The following is a 25,793-nucleotide window of genomic DNA, read 5'->3' on the forward strand; positions in this document are numbered from 1 at the left end:
AAGGGCAAATGTGACAGTGGGTTTATTAAAATTCCAAACTTTTTCAATTTGCTTGATAAATGGGTGAAAAAAAAGCCAAACCACAATTGTTTGAAATACTTTCATATATAAAATAACGATCCACTGTTTTGCCTTCACAAAACAGCACAACAAATATTTCTCTTTAAATAAACTGGTAAATATACATACATTAAAAATGGTCAGTTTTACTTCAGCTGCTCGGTGATTGAATAAAAGCTGTGCATCAACAGTTTACAGGTTAAACATAGTTTGTCAAAACACAGTTGATTTCAAATCAAAGGAGCGTAAGCCTAATCAATTGGACTGACTGTGTACATATACAAAGAGCCATCTATATGAATAGGAACTTATTACATGTATTACAAATACTGAGCTGTACATTAAACTACAATAGTATCTAAAAGAGTTTGTAGCATGTAAGACATGGCAGGAAAACACTTCTATTCAAGAGAGGTCCTGGACTAGGAAATGCTGAAAGAACTCTTGTGTCTTCCTCTTCTCTGCAAGGTCCTGCTTCGTGGGTGACCTCAGTAGCAAGGCAGCAAAAATGGTGGCTGTGAGGGATGACACAGGGCAATGTCAATAACATAATAATTACTAACTGGCACTTGAAGTAAGATTAAATAGTTGCTTTTTTATTTTGTATCATAAAAGGAGAACAATGAAAAAGGAACCAAATCCAAAATCTGACCCAACATTATTACAGCTAATATCGTAGCTACAGTAGAAGTTAGAAGTTTATATACACCTTAGCCAAATACATTTAAACTCAGTTTTTCACAATTCCTGACATTTAATACAAGTAAAAATTCCCTGTCTTAGGTCAGTTAGGATCAGCACTTTATTTTAAGAATGTGAAATGTCAGAATAAGAGAGAGAATGATTTATTTCAGCATTTATTTCATCACATTCCCAGTGGGTCAGACGTTTACATATCAATTAGTATTTGGTAGCATTGCCTTAAAATTGGGTTAATCGTTTTGGGAAGCAATCCACAAGGTTCCCACAATAATAAGTTGGGTGAATTTTGGCCCATTCCTCTCGACAGAGCTGGTGTAACTGAGTCAGGTTTGTACAAAAACATTGAACCTCTTTGGTACTGGTCAAGAAGACCATGACGTTTCATTTAACCCTTTCAAAACACATATCAGCCAATTGTTTGTGTGTTTGATAAGAATGCAAAATGTGTTACAGAATTTTTCCCTTTCACCTTACCTAAAATGTTGACATCCAGGCTATTGTGTGTAGAATGTTTCAACAACTCACGGAGAAAAGCCGCTATATAGTTAAACACGTTTTTATGGCACTGAGGTAACAAGGATACAACCTGAGGATGAAGAAAAACATCACTCAATAGCAATCAACACCATAGACAAGCTAAAACACCACAACATGAGAGCAAATCACAGACTAATTCCCCACAACTGGGTTGGGTTCATTAGGGCACACAACAGAAAACATTAAAAAAAAAAATATATATATATATATATATATATATGTTAGACCCTCCCTATTTCAGGATGTTTGAAGCCTAATGAACACGACCTAATACAGTAGACAATCATTACATACAGAGTATCCTACTATCGAGGCACTGAGAAAAGTAACGTCTACTTTTAAGAGTGAGTTGAATTGGTACTGACCTTTTTACACTGACTGGTGTTGGAGCAGCACTCCAGGCACTGCTGGTACAGGGAGAAGGGAACCACAGGCTCAGGGAGGGCATCGAGGAAGAGGAGCAGTGCTTCTGCCACAGAGTGGTTACTGCCAGCTAGGGGTCAACATGGGTCAAGGGGCATCAACCACTTAAAACAATACAGTAGACACTAAGACTTAATGGACACAACCCTGGATAAAGTAAGGCACAAAATGGAAAACTTTTGAAAAATAAATTAGCATTTCTTATTGGACATGTCCAGGTAGTCCTTCCCTGTTTTAGGCCATTTTCTTCCATTTAATGCCTAATGAACACATCCCTGGCATATATAAGTTGTTAAGGATACGGAGAGAGTCTGGCATGCCAGTGTCAAGGCAATCCCTTATCTCCACAAATTCACTGCGGAGCCCAGGTTGTTGAAATAGTTCCCCCTTGAAATAGAGGCAAAAAGTTAGTTGTACTGTAAAAACAACTTCAAAGCACACAAAGGGTAGCCGGCAAAAGGAGCAGCATTTCATCTGATCGGGGATTAGTAGAACTGTATTCATGTCAATATTGTAGAGTATTATGAATTTAATTTTAATTAAATCAACTAATAAATCTATACAAAAAAAAAAGCAAACCGGGCATCACAGAGACAAAACCGTTCTGTTGTGTCATTCCAGCCTGTTGGTGGATGCCAGAGACAAATATAACGTTTCCAAACGTTCCCATTTTCACTCTGCTAGTTTGCTGTGGTGAAAAAGACTAATATGTCGGTCCTTGTAAAAAATTAAGAATACATTTACAAAAGCACAGCTGGGAGGACGCCAAAAGCTGCCCAAATCACTTTGAATTATTTGAGGCTGTGCAACTAACTGGGAAAGGGGAGTTAAGTAGGAAAAAGGTACTAGCCAATGTCCTTGAAAACTAGTGTATTGTCAAGAACTGAATGCCTGATTCCGACCCGAGCTGTACTGGTTCTGATTTTTTCTTTTCACATTGTCCCTTCCAGGCAGCAACAACAACTATTGTGGAGGCATAGTACAGCCTAGGGCCAGTACAGCTCAGGGCCCGTTTTCCCAATATTTTTTATTTACTTATTTAACTATGCAAGCCAGTTAAGAACAAATTCTTATTTAAAATGACAGCCTACATGTAAAGATGTCACAGAGAGACAGATAAACAGCTTGATTCTATGTTTAGAGGATATTTTCTGTGTATAAAGTGAGGGGCAAAAAAAAGCATCCAATGACACACCTAGATGTTCTAGGTTTGGTTCAGTAGTGCGTAAAATGGTAAAAGATTTCTGTGAGTCCTGACCTGTTTAGGAGCATTACGGTATAGGTGGTCCACCATCTGCCATATCTCTTTAGGGATATCCAGGGGCTTATCGATGCTTACGGTACTGGTCTCATCGCCTGATGACGTCTTTAGAAAGAAGACAAGAAAAATTGACAATTGAGTGAAATGGGTTTAAATCCTGGACCTAACCTTTCTTTAACAACATATCCTGAGAGGACAATGTGTTGTAGCTATTTATGCTGCCTGTATTAATAACTAGCGAGCCATAGATAATAAAATGTAAAAAAATGTATAAAAAGGTTGAGACATCTTTGGGCTTCTTTATTCTCAGAATCTATCATCTTTTGATCTGGTCAGTTTTAGCATAACACTGACTGAAGATCAAACACAGAAGCTTCTGGAGAGGGTTGCTCTGGCGTACATTACAGCCATGCTGTTTTGCAACACTAATGACCCTGTGGATATTCTCCCCTGGCAACAGTGTGTTCTGGGACAATGGGTGATTTGATTCCCTGTTTGGAAACTCACTTCAGACACAAAATCTCCAATTTGGTTCACACAGTACAAAAAAAACAACACAAACAGTTTGTTTTTACACAAGAAGTAGGCTTACTAAGACAAAACGGAAATGGTGTGCTACAACGAAAAGCTTACGAACAGAATTTCCTTTCAGCTTCTGTCTTTAGTGCAAATGTGTCTCGTCTCTTGTCTCAATGAATTTGGGGAATATAGACTGCAGGCTAGTTCAAAATTCACACTTCCTGGATCATTTTTAGATGACTGTGCATTTACATAGAAAACAAAATCACACAAATTATCAGCAGGACAGAATCCCCCTGAGCACTTTCACTTTTAATTGTTTTTACTCTGGGCAAGGCCTTTCATATAAAATACCCCTGAAGAGGGGGACATTTCCAGGCCACGGTCAGGTGTTGTGATTCCTGATTCTCCACTTTTTCCCCAACGTGTGCACTTGCATACTCCATATTTCACAATGGTGGAAACTCCCTTCAGCCAATGCTTAGGTTATACCAATCTAATAGTTTTAAATCCACGATGGGGAATATAGCAGACCACTGCACACTTTTGGAGAAGTGTGAAGAATGGGAAAGCAGCCTTCTGAGTCGGACTGCACCTGGGTCGTATTCACTCAGCACCATGAATTTGTACAATAAGAAATGCACATTTTTGCTTTCCATTGCAAAATATATACAAGAATAAACACACTCCTTGCTGGCTATAATGAACTCACCAGCTCCCGGATGGTCTCCAGGGGCATTTCCTGGATGGGGTCCCTCAGCTGACACAGGGTCTGGATGGATGAGCCGAAGCAGCTGGGTAGGTAGTTGCCTGACACAGAGAGAAAGTAGTCCTTTCCCCGCTCCAGGTGAAGCACCAGGATGTCCTCGATTTGCTGGCGGCCTGAGTTGAGCTCCGTGGCAGTGGAGCGGTTCACAAACACCTCCAGGTCGATGTCCATGTTGCCGCCTTGGTGAACAGCACATTGACGGGATCAGGTATATTTCAATGATTTATCAAATGGAGGAGAATTTCAGAAAGGCACCAATTCCTGATTATCAATTCCCTGAGACACAGATGAACAGGGTTGTGTTCATTAGGGATCAAGTTAATGAAAACTCTAGTAACAAACTGAAGGAGGGACTACTTGGACATGTCCAATAACCCAAAAGATTCTATTTCAAAGCGGTTGAAAATTGTTTTTTTTTGTTGCATGACCTAATGAAAATGACCCTGCTCTATGTAAATGTGCTTTGTGGAAACTTGTTGACGAGTGGTGTTGAATAACCACAAGCAAAGGTTGTACTGTACACTAAGCATTACTAACTGCACGTGAATGTGTGAAGGAAACCCTATTCATTTACAGCTGCATCACTACATCGACAACGCCAGAACTAAATGAGACAAACTTAAAAACACAGACTATCAGCAAGACCCAGAGAGGCGACGAGCACTGAGGCACATCCACCACTCCTTCCACCCTAAGCCTTGAGATCTCTCCATTATTTACAAGTCTCTCGTGCTAGACAGATCTGAAATTGCTTCCCTACCGTCAAACACTGAGTTGAGAAAATGCCTCTATCAATTGCAGTCACCGGGAAAACTCAAATCTAATCATTCACGCAGAACACAGAGCTATGATGTGGTCTCTCGCTTCATATGTCATAGAGCTCATGACATTACGTCAAACATAGCGGGGAGGCCAGGTGCTTATAGAGATTGATATCCATTCCTGAATGTAAGTCTTAGGCCCTGTTCTAATACTTCAGAAATGCCTTCCGACCTTCCTTGGAGTACTCACTGATCTGAATGAGTTAGGTTGAAGAAAGTAATGGGTTGGCAACCTTGTATTAATGTAGGATCCGTTTTACATTTGAGATCACAATAAATTGGATTACATGGACGGGGGGGGGACCTGATCCTAGATGAGCACTCCTTCTCTGACACACTTGATACATGTGCTTACCTCCAGAAAACACAGAAGAAAGAATAGGGCCATGGTCCTGCTATACTCACCCTGAGCGATGAAGCCCTTGGCCGGGTTGGCGGTGAGCCAGGGCTTGCAGTAGGTGGGCTCATCCAGCTTCTGGATGAACTCAAACTGGCACGGGACCTGTCCGTCGTTGTGGAGGGTCAGAGTCTCGGCCTGGTGCTGCATGAACTTCACGTCTTTGAAGTGGAACTGGGGAGGGAGAGTGATTTGGATTAGGGGGGTGTGAAAATCACAGCGCTGATTACAGAAATGATTGCAGTTGATATGCAGCCATTATCAAATGGTAGAGGACATCAGCTTCAATACCCTAATGGCATATCTAGAACCAGACTACAAGATGACATGTCGAAAAAACGTGACGTCCCCGATGGAGAAATTGCGCAACAATTGCAAGTACAAAGCACGAGCTCTCAAACACCATACGTGGCATCAACAACAGATTGTTGGATGTCTATGAACACGCGGTCATACATCACTGCAACGAGCAGCAGGACATGATCTACGTACTGACAACATGGAGGAGAGCGCCGCCTGGTAGGTTTTCCTCTAGTTACAAAATTGTCAATAGCGTAAAAATTCATGAAAATTTTATGTAAGGTTACGCTTAGACTAAGGTTAGCAGTATGGCTAGGTTTAAAATCACATTTTAAGTAGATAAATTGTAGAAATAGGCGGGATTTATGACTTTGTGGCTGTGGTAACTAGTGACAACCAGTATGTGGGAATTCCAGGACCGAGGTAGATTGAACTGCATTGACCCCTAGCGGTCATACACAGAACCACATTTGAATTGTGAATTCACGTCATTTGAATCATTTTTCTTTCAACGTTTGAACAATACAAAAAGTGCAGTTCAAATGTGAAGAGAAAATGTAAATTTGTACATGTAGCACATTTCCCTCAATTTTACTCCTGTTCGTAAAGAGCAGAGCTCAACTGATAAGAGTCGTTCACAAGGTCCTGCTGCTGTCAATGTTCACTGATAATGTTGCATTGTGTATTATGAAAGACCAGAGCAATGTTAACATATTCTTCATCTATAACATATTCTTCATCTATAAGAATTCAAGTAGAACCACTTAACTCTGAACCACTCACCTCTCGCGTGGATAGGGTTAGGGATGGAATGCACTCGTTCTCCATCTTGTCCAGCGAGCGCACAATTTCCTCAAATGTCTTTTTGTAGGACTCTTCGTTCACCAGCTTGATCTGAGGAAGCAGCAGGGAAGGGAGGTTAGAACACAGATGGATAGGGGAAACTAGAAGCATATCATTATTTTAACATTCAAAGAAAATGCCATGCAACAGAATATCTAGAATTACAATCCAAATACTTGTCATGAATGGATAAATTAAATGCTAAAATGCGCAATGCTAAAAGTTGTCTGAACTCTAAATATATGGCTCTGGGGAAACTCAGACTGGTCACAAGAATAAAAATCACTTCTAATAGGGAATTCCAGTACTTGGTAAAGACAGGAGGTCTAGTGGCAAGGCATTGGGAGAGGATGGAGCAAGATTAAACTCTGCCCACCTCCTTGCTTGCTCTGCCCTATAGTGTGACTAAGATTGTAAAAGGCCTACCTGAACAATCTTGGATTAGCTATAATATTCTTTAGCGTAAACCAACCAAAACATCATGGACTCGAAGAGGTCAAAGGACAAATGGCAGAAACTAATTCTCACCCCGATCTCCAGCAGGGAGCTGACTGGCTTGTGGTCGCTGGTCTTCAGGGCCATGTGACTCTGGTAGTGCAGCTGCCGCACATTCTTGCCTCGCCACAAGATCCGGTCGCACCACGCCGGCACACGACACTTTTCACTGAGGGCGTGAAACATGAATCTTTAAGACATTTCAGAGACGAATTCCACGCAATAAGATATTTTTTGAGTTTTGTAACACTTTATTCTGCAGCTATAATGCTTTAAAATGTATTATAAGAATGTATGAGCTTTTGTAATGCATTATAATAAGGCTTATAATGTATAATGTCTCCCTATGTATCAATATTCCAACTCAAAACGGCTCATAATGTGACTACCATAAGACATTATAAGGGGTTGATACATGTTCTTATGATGCATTATAAAACATCATTATAATGCAATACATCTTCAGGATTTTAGTAAAGTGTTATTGTTTTCTCCATTGCCTTTATAGATAACACTAGACATTTAGAGAGGAGAAGTTACCTTGTGTCCCATTGATCGGAACCGGTGTCGTATTTGTAAGTGGGCAGGAAGCCGATTTCTCCCTCCACAAAGCCCACGAAAACAGCCTTCTCATCAATCTGCCTCTTCAGCTGAGGACCACAGAGCCACAAGATAGCGTGACAATTATCACACTCATCAGGGTGTAATGTGACTGGCACTGAACACAGAGATTAGCAGTCGTACTCATTAGGGCATAACGTAGCAAAACGTTTTGCAATGGAAAATCTGTGTTTCTGATTGGACAATTTCAGGTAGTACCTCCCTGTTTCAGATCAGTTTTCTTCCGTTTGGTGCCTAATGAATATGACCCTGGGAACAATGTTGTGGAACTTTCAGATATTACGTAGAACAAACCTCCCTGTCTGATAAGTAGAATAAGGAATCATGTCAGCTCTATTCATGACATTATCTGCAACATTTGCCTACTGAACACACCCCAGAAGTAGATATTTAAATGGCTTGAAGTTAAGCGGCTTGAGATGACCTACCTGGTCATAACTGTGCAGCGTTTCAAAATCCTTCTTGGCGATTAAGTCCTTCACATTGTCGACATCAAGGTCACTTAGCCTGTAGTTGAGATCTCCCAGCCATAGGACCACACTGTAAGCAAGGAAAATATGTTGCATTGAGAATATGGAAAATCATAGAAATATAACTACTCTTCTATAATTCTACTTCAATATGGAAAACGGTGGCTGTGGCTTTGCATGTGGTTCTAGAACTCATCCCATTCTACGACTGCATCGATTCACTGCATTCATTTCAAATGTTGATGTAAGCCATTATAAAGTTATGTGAAATTGGCAAGGTGCACTGGTCTTGTGATCAAAAGGTTTACATAATACATTCGCAATTTTGTTCCCTTGAGAAAATGGCACCATGCTGGAATAAATACAAAGGATGATGTACCACCACAACTACCAAATCCAGGGTCCTGTTCACTCGGCACAAAATAACAAACAAAAGACCGAAAAAAGGGCAGGGATTATCTGGACTCCAATAAGAAATACTTTTGTTTTCCTTTGCTAAATATTATCGATGTGTGCCCTAATGAACACAACCCAAAACATATCCTATAAGAAATGCTCATGTAAATGTTTTGGTTCCAAAACCTGTAAAAAAAAAAATCTAATAATAAAATGTTCATGCCCTAATGAACACACCCTGAAAAGTGGAAATACTGCTTTGTACTAAAGACTTGTTCATACTCATGCTTCATGATGGCAAGTGGGGCCAGGGTGGGGTCGTGCTGGCGGAAAAGCAGCCTGCTGCAGATGTCCTTGTAGTCCTGGTTGCGCCTCTCGTACTCCTCGATGTGGGCTGCCAGGTGGGAGTTGACCACACATATGTCAGAGTTGTGGAAGCGGAAGCGGATGGCCACAGCACCTTTGTTTCCCTGAGAGAGGTGTTTGTAAAACATTTGACATTACCTGCTTTTATAGAACAAACCATTTCCCTGCTGCGTCATGAAAAGTAGCACGTGCAGTTTCAGAAAAAGCTAATTCAAATTCAGCACGTGCAAGTTATTAACAAACACTGAATCAGATGGTCATAGTCAACAACATTGCAGATGTAAGAGAATTGGATAGCTAGCAAGCCTGTGAGGCAAGGTAAACTATCACAAATAGAGCTAGATAAAGCCAGAAGAATAATCAACTGGTTGAACATAGCTATAGCCATCAGCCTTGTGTGTTTTCATGGTCATCACTCACTCACTGTTAAGTTTGTCAAGGTCCCGACTTTAGCGTTAGCTATCCTGCTACAGAGCTTTTTGGTACCGGGATGTGAGCGCGTCACTCGAATGCGACGTCTGTATACAAAAAAATAGCTCTATGAACAATAGGAAATCTAATGTGTTTTCCAAACATACCTTGGTTCCAAGTCTGGTGTATTTGGGGCTACAAATGTGAGAAAAATTGGTTTTCTAAACCCTGGTTAAAGCAGAGTTTGTAGGTAGAAGGGGTTGTAAGTGCAATATAACTCCTTATCCAACTGTAAAATGGAAGCTCAATGAAACTAGTGGACGCCACCCAACCTCCTGCTCTAAACTTCCAAGACTGCTAAGCAATTGATGACAGCCCGCTTAGTGGCCAAGGATAAGTACTCCTACTATACCCTCACTGGACACACACACACACACCCTACCATTCTACCCATGATGCCGGTGCCCACGGTCTCTGCCTCCATCTCAGAGATGTGCTTGGCGTGCTCATTCCTCACATAGAACAGCAGCATGATGCCCACTAGACGAACCAGTTTCACCTGTAGGGATACACAGGGGTCATAGGTCACAGATAGGACAATACACTGGTCACACATTAGCCTGATCCTAGATGTGTTTGTGCTGTTACGAAACACCTATGGTTGTTCACGTAGCGTTTTAGCGAAGGGGTAAACAATAGAGATCTGGTCAGGAGGACTGCAGTGAAGTGGCATACAGGACGATGCAATATTGTTCATGTCAACACTGCAGGAGCAAAGATGAGAAATTGCTAACAGTATGATTGTTCCACATTCAATCCTGTCAAGGATATAAACCTAAGTAGGATATGACACAACATTATCATATTCATGTGAAACCAGCCATTTCACAGACTCTTGGACTATGCCATGTCAATTACGAAGCGACCAAGTGTGCTAAATTCACACCAGTGACAGAGGACTGACAAATTGCATGTCATCATACTGGGTGGTTGAGTGAGAAAATCTTTACGAGCCTTTAAAGAGGAAGAAGCAGTTTGGCTTGAGTCTGCAATTTATAAAAAGGGGAAATAGGCCAAGATAAAAAGAAGATCGGAAGAGAGAAGCTCATGTACAAGCTTTCATCAGGTTAACAAAACCACACTTTACAGTATAAAGGGAAGCAAATAAGTCATTACAACATCATAACACTTTGCTGGAAACATCTGTAGTACAGCGACACTCAATTGTACCAACTGTGACCACATGCATCCTTCCTTCCTCACAGACTTGAGGTAATCACTGACTTGCATGTGCCTGGACAAGTCAAAGCAATATTAGCACCCCCCTTCTTTTACCAATCCAACCTTCTCACATCGTTGATTATTGTATTTTAAGGAAGGAAGGATGCGTTTTTGGCGTATTCAAACAGGGCCTCAGTTATAAAGAAGAAACATGCATGTAACCGTCCCCACAGTCCCATTAGGGTGATTTCTCCCCTTCTCTGCTGTCTGTTTCAGCCAATCAGTGTCCCCGTATGGATATTTGGACTCTGGCCCATCCCACTCTAGCTCAGAGTGGTTATCATCAGCTGATGAGGATGTAAAGTTTGGCTGGGGACCAAGTTTTCAGTGTGTTTTCTAGATGTGTTTGTGCATGCATCCACAATGACAATTGGGTCCTTCTACTGTTGTTGATGTTTAATGCATGCTACTGAATCCTTGCTAGTGTTGGTTATCGTGATACATATGTACATTTGTTGTGTCGCCAGCTGGTAGCATTTTTTACCTCATGCATGTCGTCTAATTACAGAACTGAGTAGTATACTTAGTATAGCATTACACACACATTAGGCATACTATGTACAGACCTGACTATATACAATTGAAGTCGGAAGTTTACATACACTTAGGTAGAAGTAATTAAAACTTGTTTTTCAACCACTCCACAAATGTCTTGTTAAAACTATTGTTTTGGCAAGTCAGTTAGGACATCCACTTTGTGCATGACAAGTAATTTTTTCCAACAATTGCTTACAGACAGATTATTTCACTGTATTACCATTCCAGTGGGTCAGAAGTTTACATACAGTAAATTGACTGTGCCTTTAAAACTGCCTGGAAAATTCCAGAAAATGATGTCATGGCTTTAGAAGCGTCTGATAGGCTAACTGACATAATTTGAGTCAATTAAAGGTGTACCTGTGGATGCATTTCAAGGCCTACCTTCAAATTCAGTGCATCTTTGCTTGACATCATGGGAAAATCAAAAAGAAATTGGCCTAGAACTCAGAAAATAAATTGGACCTCCACAAGTCTGGTTCATCTTTGAGAGCGATTTCCAAATGCCTGAAGGTACCACATTCATCTGTACAAACAATAGTATGCAAGTATATACACCATGGGACCACGAACCTTGTGAAGATGCTGGAGGAAACGGGTACAAAAGTATCTATATCCACAGTATAACGTGTCCTATATCGACATAACCTGAAAGGTCGCTCAGCAAAGAAGAAGCCACTGCTTCAAAACCACCATAAAAAAGCCAGACTACGATTTGCACCTGCAGATGGGGACAAAGATCGTACTTTTTGGAGAAATGTACTCCGGTCTGATGAAACAAAAATAGAACTGTTTGGCCATAATGACCATCGTTATGTTTGGAGGAAAAAGGGGGAGGCTTGCAACCTGCAGAACACCCATCCCAACAGTGAAGCACTGGGGGGGGGGCAGCATCATGTTATGGGGGTGCTTTGCTGCAGGAGGGACTGGTGCACTTCACAATTTATGGCATCATGAGGGAGGGAAATTATGTGGATATATTGAAGCAACATCTCAAGAAGGAAGTTAAAGCTTGGTCGCAAATGGGTCTTCCAAATGGACAATGACCCCAAGTATACTTCCAAAGTTGTGGGAAAATGGTTTAAGGACCACAAAGTCAAGGTTTTGGAGTGGCCATCACAAAGCCCTGACCTCAATCCTATAGAAAATGTGTGGGCAGAACTGAAAAAGCTTGTGTGAGCAAGGAGGCCTTACAAACCTGACTCGGTTACACCAGCTCTGTCAGGAGGAAATTGGACCAAAATTCACCCAACTTATTGCGGGAAGCTTGTGGAAGGCTACCCAAAACATTTGACCCAAGTTAAACAATTTAAAGGCAATGCTACCAAATACTAATTGAGTGCATGTAAACTTCCGACTTCAACTGTAGCTGTATTACCAGTTGTTCATTTCATTTCTTTCATAGAACCACAAGATCATTTATGCGTGAAGAATACAACTCTGGATATGGACACATGTGCCTGGTTCTTCCTGGACCGCCTGTAGTGGGTCAACCTTGTGGCAGTAGCAAGACTGGGCATGACAAGTGGCCAGTGGTTAACTGAATGAGAGGGAGGTTCTTACTAAGGCGTACTTGGCGCCTGGATGCAGCCCCTCAGACACAGCCTTCATCCACTCTGTCTCCTTGGGCGTGTCGTTGAAGAAGAAGGCCTCCTTGCTCAGGTCCAGCTCCTGGAACCTGCAACACAGGGTCATGTTCAGTAGGCACGGTACAAAACGGGGCAGGTACTATCTGAAGGTACCCAATTAATAATTGTTTTGGTTTTCCGTTGCTAAGCATTTTGTGACAGCGTGCCCTGATAAACAGGATCAAGGAGAGCGTGAGTCCACTCTTCTCAACTGACTGGCTCTTCTACGGTTGAAAACCTTGTGTTTAAGTTCCTAATTCGCAGATTACATAAATGTTTTTTTTTAAATCATCTGCAACACCACAAGACTAGTCGTGCACACTGGGAAAGAGACACGATTCATAGAGGTTTGGCTGAATTGGCTCTGTCGCAACTACGACGGTCTTCCCATTCAATACAATCTATGACTTAACTCACCCTCTTGTAGTGCGGTCTCAGACAGTACAGTCAGTGTCTATGTGGGCTATGGATTTAGAGGGGAATTGATTTGTAATGCCTGGGTGGATAGGACTTACCCCACGCAGTACATGTCAGGGGGAGTGGATGTGGAACCCAGCCATGCACGGAGGCCTTCTTTGGGGGTTTGGCCGTTCACATTGTACGTGCCTAGGAAGAAACTGAGAGATAGAGAGGAGTGGTAAATACAAAATCAGTGGGAGCAAAGCCTAACACTGCCTAATATAGGCGTAACTGGTGAACTGTGAGGGTGTCTGGCAGACATGACCTTAGCAAGCCCATTCAGATGGTGCAATGGCAGCAATAACCTAAACACTTCACAGAGCTATGTGTGCGTGTCCACCACCAGAGGGCATTGTAGTATAAATCACTTGTCATCATGACACTGTCCATGATCTGTACTTGTTATCGTGGCATCTGTACAAACCTCCTGCATCCTAATAGTCTTTTCTTCCTCCTGAAGTGTGTACTTTTCCACTACTGCCCACAAATGTAAAAGCATTGGCTTGGTGTAGACATGGGCTAGACGGAGTTTCCATATACCAGTCACTTACCTTCAAGTTCGTAAATGGAAGTGTACAAGTGGGTGGAGGGATTGGGACAGAACCAAACGCTTGTTATCACAAAGACATTTGTAAAACCCTTTTGCTTAAAACCTGCATTACAAATTAATTACTAGGAGTTTGGATAGTAGTAATTCGAGAGCAACCATTTCCTTCAACATTCCATGGAAATGGACAATTCTGTAATTCGTCAGTTATAGCTATGAGATGCTTTCTCACACCTCTACACTGACATCCTGTTTACCGCAAAATGTGTCAACCCTGTAGCTTGCATTTTGCATAGAAGTTGGATAACCACAAATACAAAAACTGGGTGGTTCAAGCCCAGAATGCTGATTGGCTGACAGTTGTGATATCAGACCGTATACCACAGGTATGACAAAATATTTATTTTTACTGATCTAATTACATGGGCAATCAGTTTTTAACAGCAATAAGGCGGTTTGTGATATATGGCCAATATACCACAGCGTTGCGTGTTGCATCGTGACTAATAAAAGCCATTAGCTGTGGTATATTGGACATATACCACACACCCTCCAGCCTTATTGCTTAAACATACCTTATTCACACTATTGTGCCAACCTGGAGCAAATTGTGGTAGGTGGGATATTTAATTTAACAAGGTCCTTTCCAGCAAATGGATGTGTTACCAGACCAGCGCAGCACCAGTCGGCTTGGCTTGTGAATAAAGTAATAGAGTAGCGGGCTAGTCACTGGTCCAGCAATGGCAGACGCCTAACCAGCCCAGAAACATGAAAAGGATAGAAGAATACATGTTACAGTGACTTTGATAGGGACAGAGGCAGGGGGGGGTTACCTGAAATTCTCCAGGTAGGTGTAGATGTCCTCGTTCTTGAGCAGCTCACAGCGGACGAGGTTGTCGCGCAGGCCAAACTGCGGCATGGCTAGCATTGTAGCTTTGTTGGACGCTGTGTGGCTGGACTGGCGTACCAGGTCATCTCTGCCCTCGCGCTTCAGCTCATCCCAGCCCTCACGCTTCACTTTCCCTTGGCTGCGGGGCCCACAACACGGACGTTTATACGTGCAACGATTGTGCTAGGTGGAGGTTTCAGCTACCTTAGGTGAATGCACTGATGGTAGGTTGCTCTAGATAAGAAAGTCTGCTAAATGACAAAATGTGAATATAAAGATGGTCTGGGTGGGGGGACAGGAGTGTCAAATGTAGTTGTACTCCTTTACTACTGTATAACATCTACTACCACTACACATCTCCTTTCAGACTAAACCAACTAAATGTACCACAAGAGTGTGTTTGCACTTGGCACCAAGGTCTTTCCTATGCAGAGCTACAATTAGGCTATCATTATTAATGTCTACCATGGTTTGTGTTGTGGGTGTTTTTTTTTCTTAAGTCATGATGTTCATTAGCCTGGACGGAAGCTAATGTTGTGAGAGACATTATATAGTGATTTTGTAATAGGGTCAGTGGGGGGCCTAATGTAGGCTATACATACAGTATAGCTTCCAGCCGGGCTAATGAACAACATGGCTAATGAATAACCGCAACACAAACATTTCAATGTCCTCAATACAGGACAGGGGTTAGAGGACAAGAGGAGAAATGCAATATGGCACACTGGTCCTTCTTCAAGCGCCAACCATTTGCATACTGCACAATGTCCGAGAGAGGAGAGTGGTGTTCAGTACTTACCTCTCTGGGCCGGACTCCACTCTGGGGTGCTCCACTCCACTGTTCACCCTCTTGTTCCCTTCTACTGGGGATCTGCTTACTGCGTTCAATGAGTTCCCTGTTGAGTGAGTGAGAGACAGACAAAGAAAGAAAGAGCGTGGGAGGGAGTTGAAATAGCAGGAGATAAAAAAAAAGACAACAAGAGAGAGTGAGCGAGCGAGCAAGAGATAGGAAGAGAGACACAGGAGTTGTAAACCAAGTCATTCTAATCAGGCAAATACATTGTCATGTGCCAACACTAATCCTATAAAAAGGCCCCTGGAGCTAGCAATGCAAATGCTTCCCCAGTGAAGAATCAATCAGCTCATGCCTGAAACAGACCCCAAACAGGTCAATAGTGAAGTTGATTTGGTCTTTGCCTACTCGGATGTATGGAAAATGGACTGAGGCTGTCTTCAAAAGCATTGCATTAGATATAGCATTTTATTATATAGTGAAAAATATAAAAAATATATAAAAACGCAACATGTAAAGTGTTTATCCCATGCTTCATGAGCTGAAATAAAAGATCCCAGAAATGTTCCATACGCACAAAAAGCGTATTTTCTCGCAAATGTTGTGTACAAACTTGTTTACATCCCTGTTAGTGAGGATTTCTCCTTTGCCAAGATAATCCATCCACCTGACACATCAAGAAGCTGATTAAACAGCATTACACAGGTGCACCTAATGCTGGGGACATTAAAAGGCCACTCTAAAATGTACAGTTGTCACAACACCATGCCACAGACGTCTTAAGTTGAAGGAACGTGCAATTGGCATGCTGACTGCAAGAATGTCCACCAGAGCATTGAATGTTAATTTCTCTACCATAAGCCACCTCCAAATGTTGTTTTAGTGTATTTGGAAGTCCAACCGGCCTTACTACCACGTGTACCCACACCAGACCAGGACCTCCACATCCGGCTTCTTCACCTGCGGGATCTTCTGAGACCATCCACCCGGACAGATGATGAAACTTTAGGTTTGCACAACCTGTCAGAAACTGTCTCAGTGAAGCTCATCTGCATGCTCGTCATCCTCACCACGCTCTTGATCTGACTGCAGTTTGAGGTCGTAGCCGATTTCAGTGGGCAAACGATCAGCTTCGATGGCCACTGGAGAAGTGTGCACTTTACGGATGAATTGCGGTTTCAACTGTATCGGGCAGATGGCATACAGATGGTATGGTGTTGTGTGGCGAGCGGTTTGCTGATGTCAACGTTGTGGACAGAGTGCCCCATGGTGGTGGTGGTGGGGTTATGATATGGGGAGGCATAAGCTGCGAAAAACAAACAACTGCGTTTTGTCAATGGCAATTTAAATGCACAGAAATACCATGACGAGATTCTGAGGCCCATTGTCGAGCCATTCATCCGCCACCATCACCTCATGTTTCAGCATGATAATGCACGGGCCCCATGTCACAAGGATCTGTACACAATTCCTGGAAGCTGAAAATGTCACAGTTCATCCATGGCCTGCATACTCAGACATGTCACCCATTGAGCATGTGGAACACTCTGTACGACAGTGTGTTCCAGTTCTCACCAACTTCACACAGACATTGAAGAGGAGTGGGACAACATTCTACAGGCCACATTCAACTCTATGCAAAGGAGATGACGCACTGCATGAGGCAAATGTTTGTCACACCAGATATTGACTGTATATGTGGCCAAAAGATGCATATCTGTATTCCAAGGCATGAGAAAGCCATAGATTAGGGCCTCATTCATTTATTTCAATTGACTGATTTCCTTATATGAACTGTAACTCAGTAAAATCTTTGAAATTGTTGCATATTGCGCTTATATTTTTGTTCAGGCATAACCTTTATTCATCCAGGTTAATCTCACTGACATCAAATCTCTATTGCAAGATACCCTTGACAAGACATTGCATTTTAAGTTGTTTAAATCAATGGAAGAGTCAAAGCCTGAGTCTAACACAATATGGCCACTGTCTGCTACTGCTTGGCAGAAGAAACTCTACGAACATGGCAAGTGTATTAAAGAGGAAATTGCTTTAGAGGGAGTATCGTTTTTTTTTGTTTAACCACCAACCGTCTCACATAGCTGTATCTGATTGCGAGTTCATCGTTTATTGCATTCTGTTTTCCGGAATGAACTCAATACAAACTGCTGTGCAAGAAAATAGCCAACATGTTTTCATGCAACAGGCCTTGGCCTACAAGCTTTTGAGATTTCTTATCCAGTATGAGGACAAGATAGCAAAAACAGATATGGGACCAGGGGTGTATTCACTAACCAAACAGGAATGAAAATGGGGAGACCTAACTGAATTTATCCAATAGAAACTCTTGTTTATTGCTAAATGTTTTCCATTTGCAACGGTTTGGACTAATGATTACACCCAAGGCTAAGCACAAGATGTATTGAGTTCAGGAACCAATAGCTTCCTGCAATAGGATAGGACTTGGGCCAACCTTTCTTTAGAAAAGAAGTTAACATAGGCTAATACAACGTAAACATAGGCTCATCCTTTAGCAAAGCGTAATTCGAATCTCATCACACACACACACACACACACACACACACACACACACACACACACACGTTCTTACCACCTCGGAGTAATTCCTTGCATACTATACACTCTCACAAGGCCGTCAAGGTAAATGTTAGCTTTATCTATTGTTTATGGAAAGTGATTGCAAAACAATACCAGAGGAAGAACTCAAAGTTCTGTAGAGCAATGAAAATCGCTTATAAATCAAAGGCTACAGCTACCTGAAAAAAAAGTCTAATAGCTCACCACAGATACAATTCCTAATAAAGATTTGCAGAAATATTGGAATATATTGTTTTAACAGCTAGCCAAGAGTGAGAGGGTGAAGTATAGGCTATTGAATGCTGTCTTTAGGCATACTGGTGTCCAAAACAGGGGCATTAGAGAACCAGTATGCTATTTTGAGTAAACAAAATGGCAGTATCAATTACAGTGTAGTGGGGCTGCGGCACAAATTTCCATTTGTAGGGTGTGCGCGCGTGCTATTGGAACACAGGAAATGGAAACAAACTACGCCCTGTGAGATCAGATGGAAACTCCCTGAGAGCTTTGAGAGACCAATGTGGAGGAGGAGTAAGCCCCAACACACAAGATCCCTAGTTCCCAACTCACTAGACAGCTTCCCAGTCCCCAACCCAGGCTCATGTTGAAAGTCAACATCTAGACCTAGGACTACATTGGATCTCAGCTATTTCCGAAGGATGACTTACTGCATTTCACCTGAGTCCTAAATAACACACCACAAGATCCCAACTCCCAAGGGAGCTTCCCAGTCCCTGACCTAAACCTAATATTGAAAGTAAACACCTAGGCCTACATTGGCTTTCATTTGCCTATTATAGAAGAATGATTCACTGCATTTTACCCTCCTCCTGTACAAAGAGAAGGGAAGATGAGCTAGCCTATAAAAAAAGTGTCTTTATGGTAATCCGCTGCATGCTTTATATTCCTCTGTGGTCACTCACTGTAAGGCTCTTTAAACCTGTTAAATGCTACACCAACAAACAATTCACTGTAATGGCAAAATTACAGTGCATGATCAAACCCTATGAGAATTGAATGGATAGCTTTCAGACTTCTGCATACATATACCACACATGAATTATGATACAAAAAATGTTAGTGGAGAGACCAATCCAAAGGTTGGAACTATTGATAGCATGCCTCCACTATTCATTCTATACAGCAAGCTCCACATTCACCATTCAGTCTTGCGATCATCACTAATTGCAGTCTAAAACTAGAAACATGAAAAGTGTGAGTCAACCACTTAGCTGTAGCATACTGCATTGTGGGTGCACAAAAGTCGGGGCAAAAAAAATATATGTGCTCATCACAAAGTTCAGCATTGCATATAATAACCCTTTGTATCTAGGAATAATAAAATGGGCAGAGACATATAATGTTTTTATCTGCAGTCTACTAGTATGGACACTTTCCAAGATACAAAAATAAAGAGAACCCAAGACAATCAAACTAGTGTCCATCCATTTCAAATGGAAAATGCCAAGTGGCTACTAATTGCCCGTTTTTACACGTTCAGTTGACAGATACTGAGATAGTCAAGACAGTGAAAATCCCAAAGCTGCTGGATGTCAGGTTTGCATGGTGCATTACCAAAAACCAAATCAGGACACAATGACAGATGAACTGTCGCAAACCTACAGCGTATGGCCTAGTTTATATAGTTTACAAATATAGATGGCGAACCTTTACAAACCATAATATTGACATGCTAATTACCTAGCTAGTGCGCTCGTTCCAAACCACAGCTCAAACAAAACATGCACATAAAGAACGCCACTTAGCTAGCTAGAGTATATAGTTACTTCAACTAATACGCTGGCTAGCTACATATCATTTTGTCAACGTTTTAACTTAAACCAATGAAGGACAAGTAACGTTAATCTGTGCATATTTAGCTAGAAGCAGAAAGTAGAGCTAGCAACAAAAGCTAACAGAAGTTAGCAGATGCTAGCTAAGGTGAAAAAGCACTGCTGCATAAAAAAGTTACTTACGTTTCAGACTGCGGTAGCAAATATACCATCTAAATACAACAGTAAATCATAAACATGTCCCCATACCAGTGTCTTTAATCACCCTAGACATCTCCAAGTAGGGCTTCCACGCATTATGTGCAGTGCAATGTCCAAGGACCTGTTCGTGCAAGGAATGTTGAGAATACATTTTTTTTCACGCGCACTCGCGCAAGTGAAGTCGTGCCACAGACCAAACTAATCAACCATGAAAACACTGGACGGTCTCTGGTAAGTGGCAAATGAAAAAAAACTTCACTACAAAAGTTTAACTATAAAGCGTTTATGTCGGGCCAAATACATTCTTACAATTATTTCCATGTCAACCGATTTTTGAACTAATGTGATGTTATATGCATTACACATGCATAAAGAAATTGCATATGGGTAGGCCTTGCATGAAATAATGAAAATTATGTTTCAGTGGCAGGAGAAAATCTAAAGATACAACAACAACAACAACAACAACAACAACAACAACAAAATCAACATTGCAAATAGCATGTAGATGTACAGGTTTGGGCACTTGGCTTATCAATGGGAGTGCCAGAGCAAATAGCTTCCTTTGACATTGGCTGACACTGACAGGCACAGTGCGATAGCTTTCTCACAGTGTGAAGATTGATCCATTGTGAAATTATTTTTTCTAGACTTAAAGCCAACATGGAAGATAATGTTGTCACTCTCCCCAAAGTTTAACAAGACCATCTAACATCAACAAGAGACATGTCACACAACCATAAGAAATGTCATAGCTTTGTGATGTCACTTCGGAGGGCACCTCCTAGGCTTTGGATCAGATACAGTTATCATGATCCAAGAATCATGGTTTAATTATCAATCATGTGCTTTCTTAGTGTTGGCCTGTCATTTCATTCAGCTGGCAACAACACGAATTTGCTAGATATTACCACACAAAGGGCTCTGTGTGATAAGGGTAGACGTTCAGGGAGGGTACTGACTGAGAGTGACACAAAGAGGGCTGTTGGCTTACCTGTTTTCTTATGCTGGCTGATCTTGGTGTGTGCCGTTCCCAAGGGTACAAGGGTCTGCTTGATGCCACCTTGGCCTTTGGAGGCTTTGCGGTACTTGTGGAGCCACTCAAACTTCGGTGCTTCCTTGGGAGACTTGCAAACATCTGAAGGAGGAAAAAGGGAAGCATGAAAAAGCCACTTACACTAATCCCAGAATATGCCATTTCAATTGTAGGCTATAAACATACTTTGCTATTCAAATGGTTTATATTTGTTGCTCCAATGCTCCACAGAAGTGGAGAAGCTGGAGGAGCATTAATGATAAGGAAACAATTCCAAGAGATCCTCAGCAGAACAGAACACACAATGAGGATAATTATCAATAATACAGTAAACTGAAAATGACCCACAGCATTTGCTTCATTCAAATAGGTACTCAAAAGTAGAAAGTGATTCAGGGGCAGGTTACTTCACATTCTCACGAGCTGGTTGCCTTACAATTGTTTGTTGACTAAAAACGTTTGTTACTATGTGGTTGAAAAAGATATTCAGTTATGTTCCCTCTTTCATGTGGTTCACACACACAAACACACAGACACTTCCTCTTACACGTATATTTGACCTACCTTGAGAACATTACTGCACCAAAATCACTCACTCTGCTATTTTACTTTCAACAAGACCACACACTTTACAAAGATGTCACTTTTTTGCTTACCTTGCGAGTTTCTCACATTCTTCCTGTTCACAAGAATAGCTGCCAGGTTACCAAAACTTTCCATCACTGTTTCCTCTCACAGAGTAAAAGTGAGTGTGGCCCTTTTTAAAAAATATCTTTAGTCCTCCATCTTAAATTTAAGAGCTCCATTTGGTAAAGTAGTGAGCTAATGCCAAAAATGACACATACATAGCAAAGTAGACTGTCTCTCAACGAATCCAGTGGCTCATCCCATTGAGATGAATAGGAAAAAAACATGTAAAAGCCGAAAGCAAATATATAAGTCAAATGGAAGGAAATATTATATAGCAACAGACATATACTACCCAGGAAGAGCACACAGCACTAAAACTCTGAGCCACCCCAGTCTCTTTTCCTCCTTTCACTTGCTCTCTTTCTCTGATGCTCTCTCTCTCTCTCTCTCTCTCTCTCTCTCTCTCTCTCTCTCTCTCTCTCTCTCTCTCTCTCTCTCAACTATGCATCACATTTGGCTGTTGTCTTATAGGTGAAGTGACAACTGGTTCCCCTCTTTTTAGAGTTTTGTGTAACTTGTGGTGTGTCTTTTCCCATCTATTACATCACTTTTATCAACTTGAATTAAGGCTATTGTTGTTAACTGAACATTTTCTGAACAATCTGCCATTTCTCTGAGTAGCAACAAGTACAAACAGAACACAATATACTTATGGTAAAAAAAATATGTGATTGTCAGGGTTGGTTGGGTATGTTCCTTTCTAAATGTAATCTGTTACAGTTACTAGTTACCTGCCCAAAATTGTAATCAGTAACATAACTTTCGGATTACCCAAACTCAGTAACGTAATCTGATTACATTCCAGTGATTCTAATAAATGTTACACCCCTTGATCTTCAAGAATAGGACTTGGAAATATAGATTAACCAAATGTATTTTTCCATTGTTTATGATTTTGTTGTCATGGAGGACTGATTGGGATCATTGAGTCAAATGCCATATGCTGCATTTGCTATGGGCCTATTGTTTACCTGGATATTATTTTTTATATTTAACCAGGCAAGTCAGTTAAGAACAAATTATTATTTACAATGATGGCCTACCCAGCCAAACCCAGACAACACTGGGCCAGTTGTGCACCACCCTATGGGACTCCCAATCACGGCCGGATGTGATGCAGCCTGGATTCGAACCAGGGACTGCAATGAAACCTCTTGCACTGACATGCAGTGCCTTAGACCGCCATGCCACTCAGGAGCCCTTACTAGTAGTTCATGAAAAATATGTATTTTATGTGATACGGTATCTACCGAATGACTAAAATTGAGAATAAAATTCTAATCCATTATTTTAGGGCAGTTCACTTGCAACTGCACTGAAATTATCATATATTAAATGGCAAAAATTAAATTATATGTCATACAGAAATGAGCACACATCTCAAATTACTGGCCAGATTTGATTATTGCAACATAAACAAGTAAACCAGGGTCATGTTCACTAGGCCCTCACAAGAAGAAAACAGAGGAACTACCTGTGCTTGTCCAATAAGCAGATCTTTTTTTCTTTTTTCAATTCAAATAATTTTGTAATAGTGCGCATGACCCTTTACTTGGTTATGTCCCAATTATTTATCATTCCTTCTAAAGTGTGCACTTGTTCACTTCCCCTCACTGATTTGAAAGGAAATGAATGGTTTAAGATATATGGTGGAAACCCCCTCTTGCCCATGCCTCCACCGATCCAATGCTTATAGATTTGTGGTAAGTAGTGACCAGGTGTATACATCAGGAGAAATCATTTGGATGCAACGCTTGTGATACATTTATGGAGAAGTAAGTCATATCTTACCACTCCAGGCTCTGTTGACCTCACTGAGGAAAAGGCGAGAGTGGGAGCCAAAGGGAAGCCTCACCTCCAGCTCCCCATCCTGGAAGTTCAGCCTCACTCTAGTGTCTGCACCTATAGAAATATAATGTAATATACATTTAATAACGTGGCCCTATGAACATACCAGGGGGAAATTGACCCAGGGAAAAAAAAAAGAAAACTCACCCACAAAAGAAAGTTCATCTGCCGAGGACACTGAGGAAAGAATAACGTATTATTACAATGCATTATGAGGCCCATGCCTTCACCTCCATTGTGCATATTATAATAATCAAGTTAAAACCAATGCATTAACTTTTGCATACCTTCCACAACCGCAAAGTCATTAGAGATGGGAAAAATGTCCTCCAATGTGACATCTTCACCAGTTATCGCCATTCTTCTATGGGTAAAAACAAACAGCCTATAGGAAACAAAGATGGAACATTACTATAGGCAGGTGTAATGCATTTTTCAGAGAATTTATATTTCATAAGTCTGGTGGAATAGCATAAATTTCAACTCACGCATGTTCCTTGGTGCGCTCCACCAAACCCAATAGTCTGCTTTCAGTGACATTGTCCACAAAGACAAGACATTGAACAGCATGTTTACAACAATCTGGTTAAGGGAATTGCATAGATTTTTGCACAATGTCACATTTGAAAATAGGACTACACAAGTGTTGATATCAAAATGAAAAGTGTATTTTTTTATATTAGGAAAAACATTACGCATCAAGTACCTTCAAAGAGCAGAGGCCTAGTCATTAATATAAAACAAATCTAATGTCTGGAAAATATGTAGGTCTAGAGTAGGCTACAGTTAAGGATTAGGCCCATGTGACAAATACAATCGAATTTGATTAGCTTGTATAAGATTGCCACCCAGTGGAGGACCTATCATATTGTACACAAAACGCTCAAACTGTTCTGTTTCCATCTACTTCGCCCGGGACCTGTGTCTCATTGGCCATGGCTCCAGCGGTCCTGCTCTCACTTGGGGCCAAAGCCAGGCCATTGGTACTTTTCAGTTGTCATTTACATAACAATGGCTAACTGTGAACTTTAAAACCTTCTTATGCAGAGGTTGTTGATTCTGCTCTTCACAAATCCCCAGTCAGCCCTAGCTATTGAAACACAATGTCCATAGTATAACATAAGGGCGTATACTAGTGTAACACTTGTGTTACAATCGAAAAGCAGCACAAATGTCCTCATTAAGCCATTTTCAATTCTTCTTCTTTACACTCAAAGCCTATTAAATCCAAACAATTGTACTAAGGAATGAAATATATAAAATATCACCACATTCAGATACACACGCGTATAGTCAATTGGGCCTTGACAAACAAACTCCACGGCCTCGCCTTGGGTGAACTGCTGGTAGGCCACGTCAGAATGAAACATTGTCTTCTTCTTCCAAAGGAAGTCAAACATCAGCCTTTAGATAACGCACTCATAACATTGGAGTGATACAAAAAACATTTTAGTGCGCACTATAAAGGATACTATGACGCAAGTTTCGTCTTGTGGCAAAATCTCTTGAATTGCGAAGGATTGATCCATTACTTAAAACCGTTACTTTCGTGCAAACTCTCTCACTCCCATAAAATACAGATTGAAGCGAGAATAGACACAGACCAAACGTTTCTCTCTTACAAAGTTGGGCTAGACCACCTTCTTATCGAGAACACAAAACAACAAATCCAACGACATTTTTGCTTTCACAGTGCGTAAAAGTGTATTGCCGTGTTCCGACATGATTCCGTATTCTTCTAGATGTCCTTATTCCTTTTTCTAAGATGTTTGTGGATCTGCCACGCAGAGATTTCAGCAGCTAAAACTGACGTCATGTTTTGGCTGTCGTTTGAGGAAATATTAATCGGATTACTCACTGTTTAATCGGACAGATGCAGGTGTAATACTAAATTGTAGATGTGCTATCTACTTCATACACACCGGGGTTGGATAGGTTACTTTCTAAATGCAGTCTATTAAGTTACCTACTAGATACTTGTCCAAAAATTAATTTTTGTATTACCCAAATTCACTAATGTAATTTTATTACTTTGAGTTACTGTTGGATTACTTTCATTTAAGAGGCATTATTAGAAGACAAAAAGGGTGGTCATTTGGTGT

At 41.2% G+C, this 25,793-nt stretch overlaps 1 protein-coding gene across 3 annotated transcripts; it reads right to left on the minus strand.

The window, feature by feature from the left end:
• Nucleotides 1–4: 4 nt before the first annotated feature.
• On the minus strand, nucleotides 5–25,479 carry inpp5b (inositol polyphosphate-5-phosphatase B). Of its 3 annotated transcripts, XM_052494130.1 has the most exons (23): nucleotides 25,163–25,479; nucleotides 24,180–24,258; nucleotides 23,979–24,076; nucleotides 23,839–23,868; nucleotides 23,635–23,745; nucleotides 21,112–21,255; nucleotides 15,532–15,628; nucleotides 14,677–14,871; nucleotides 13,353–13,454; nucleotides 12,773–12,887; nucleotides 9,834–9,950; nucleotides 8,897–9,084; nucleotides 8,177–8,288; nucleotides 7,668–7,777; nucleotides 7,161–7,296; nucleotides 6,573–6,683; nucleotides 5,498–5,663; nucleotides 4,215–4,450; nucleotides 2,981–3,088; nucleotides 2,025–2,109; nucleotides 1,665–1,792; nucleotides 1,237–1,348; nucleotides 5–575 (listed from the first exon to the last, which is right to left on the minus strand). In XM_052494130.1, the coding sequence occupies exons 1-23, from the start codon at nucleotides 25,218–25,220 to the stop codon at nucleotides 466–468; spliced, it is 2,748 nt and encodes a 915-aa protein (XP_052350090.1). In that variant the 5' UTR covers nucleotides 25,221–25,479; the 3' UTR covers nucleotides 5–465. The 3 variants fall into 3 exon arrangements, with proteins under 3 accessions (XP_052350090.1, XP_035606582.1, XP_035606584.1); XM_035750689.2 differs by lacking the exons at nucleotides 23,635–23,745; nucleotides 23,839–23,868; nucleotides 23,979–24,076; nucleotides 24,180–24,258; nucleotides 25,163–25,479 and adding an exon at nucleotides 21,810–22,208; XM_035750691.2 differs by lacking the exons at nucleotides 21,112–21,255; nucleotides 23,635–23,745; nucleotides 23,839–23,868; ... (1 more) ...; nucleotides 24,180–24,258; nucleotides 25,163–25,479 and adding an exon at nucleotides 20,166–20,334.
• Nucleotides 25,480–25,793: the final 314 nt, after the last annotated feature.

Source organism: Oncorhynchus keta, chromosome 34 (assembly GCF_023373465.1).
Source record: "Oncorhynchus keta strain PuntledgeMale-10-30-2019 chromosome 34, Oket_V2, whole genome shotgun sequence".
Taxonomy (NCBI): Eukaryota; Metazoa; Chordata; class Actinopteri; order Salmoniformes; family Salmonidae; genus Oncorhynchus; species Oncorhynchus keta.

What these genes read in the sequence shown, in the direction of transcription:
- inpp5b (XM_052494130.1), bottom strand. Translation starts at nt 25,220, where the DNA reads ATGGATCAATCCTTCGCAATTCAAGAGATTTTGCCACAAGACGAAACT. An exon ending in GGTCAACAGAGCCTGGAGTG is followed by an intron (nt 21,256 to 23,634) that starts GTAAGATATGAC and finishes TTCCTCCTTCAG; the next exon opens with ATGTTTGCAAGTCTCCCAAG. An exon ending in CTTGCCATCATGAAGCATGA is followed by an intron (nt 8,289 to 8,896) that starts GTATGAACAAGT and finishes CCTTGCTTACAG; the next exon opens with TGTGGTCCTATGGCTGGGAG.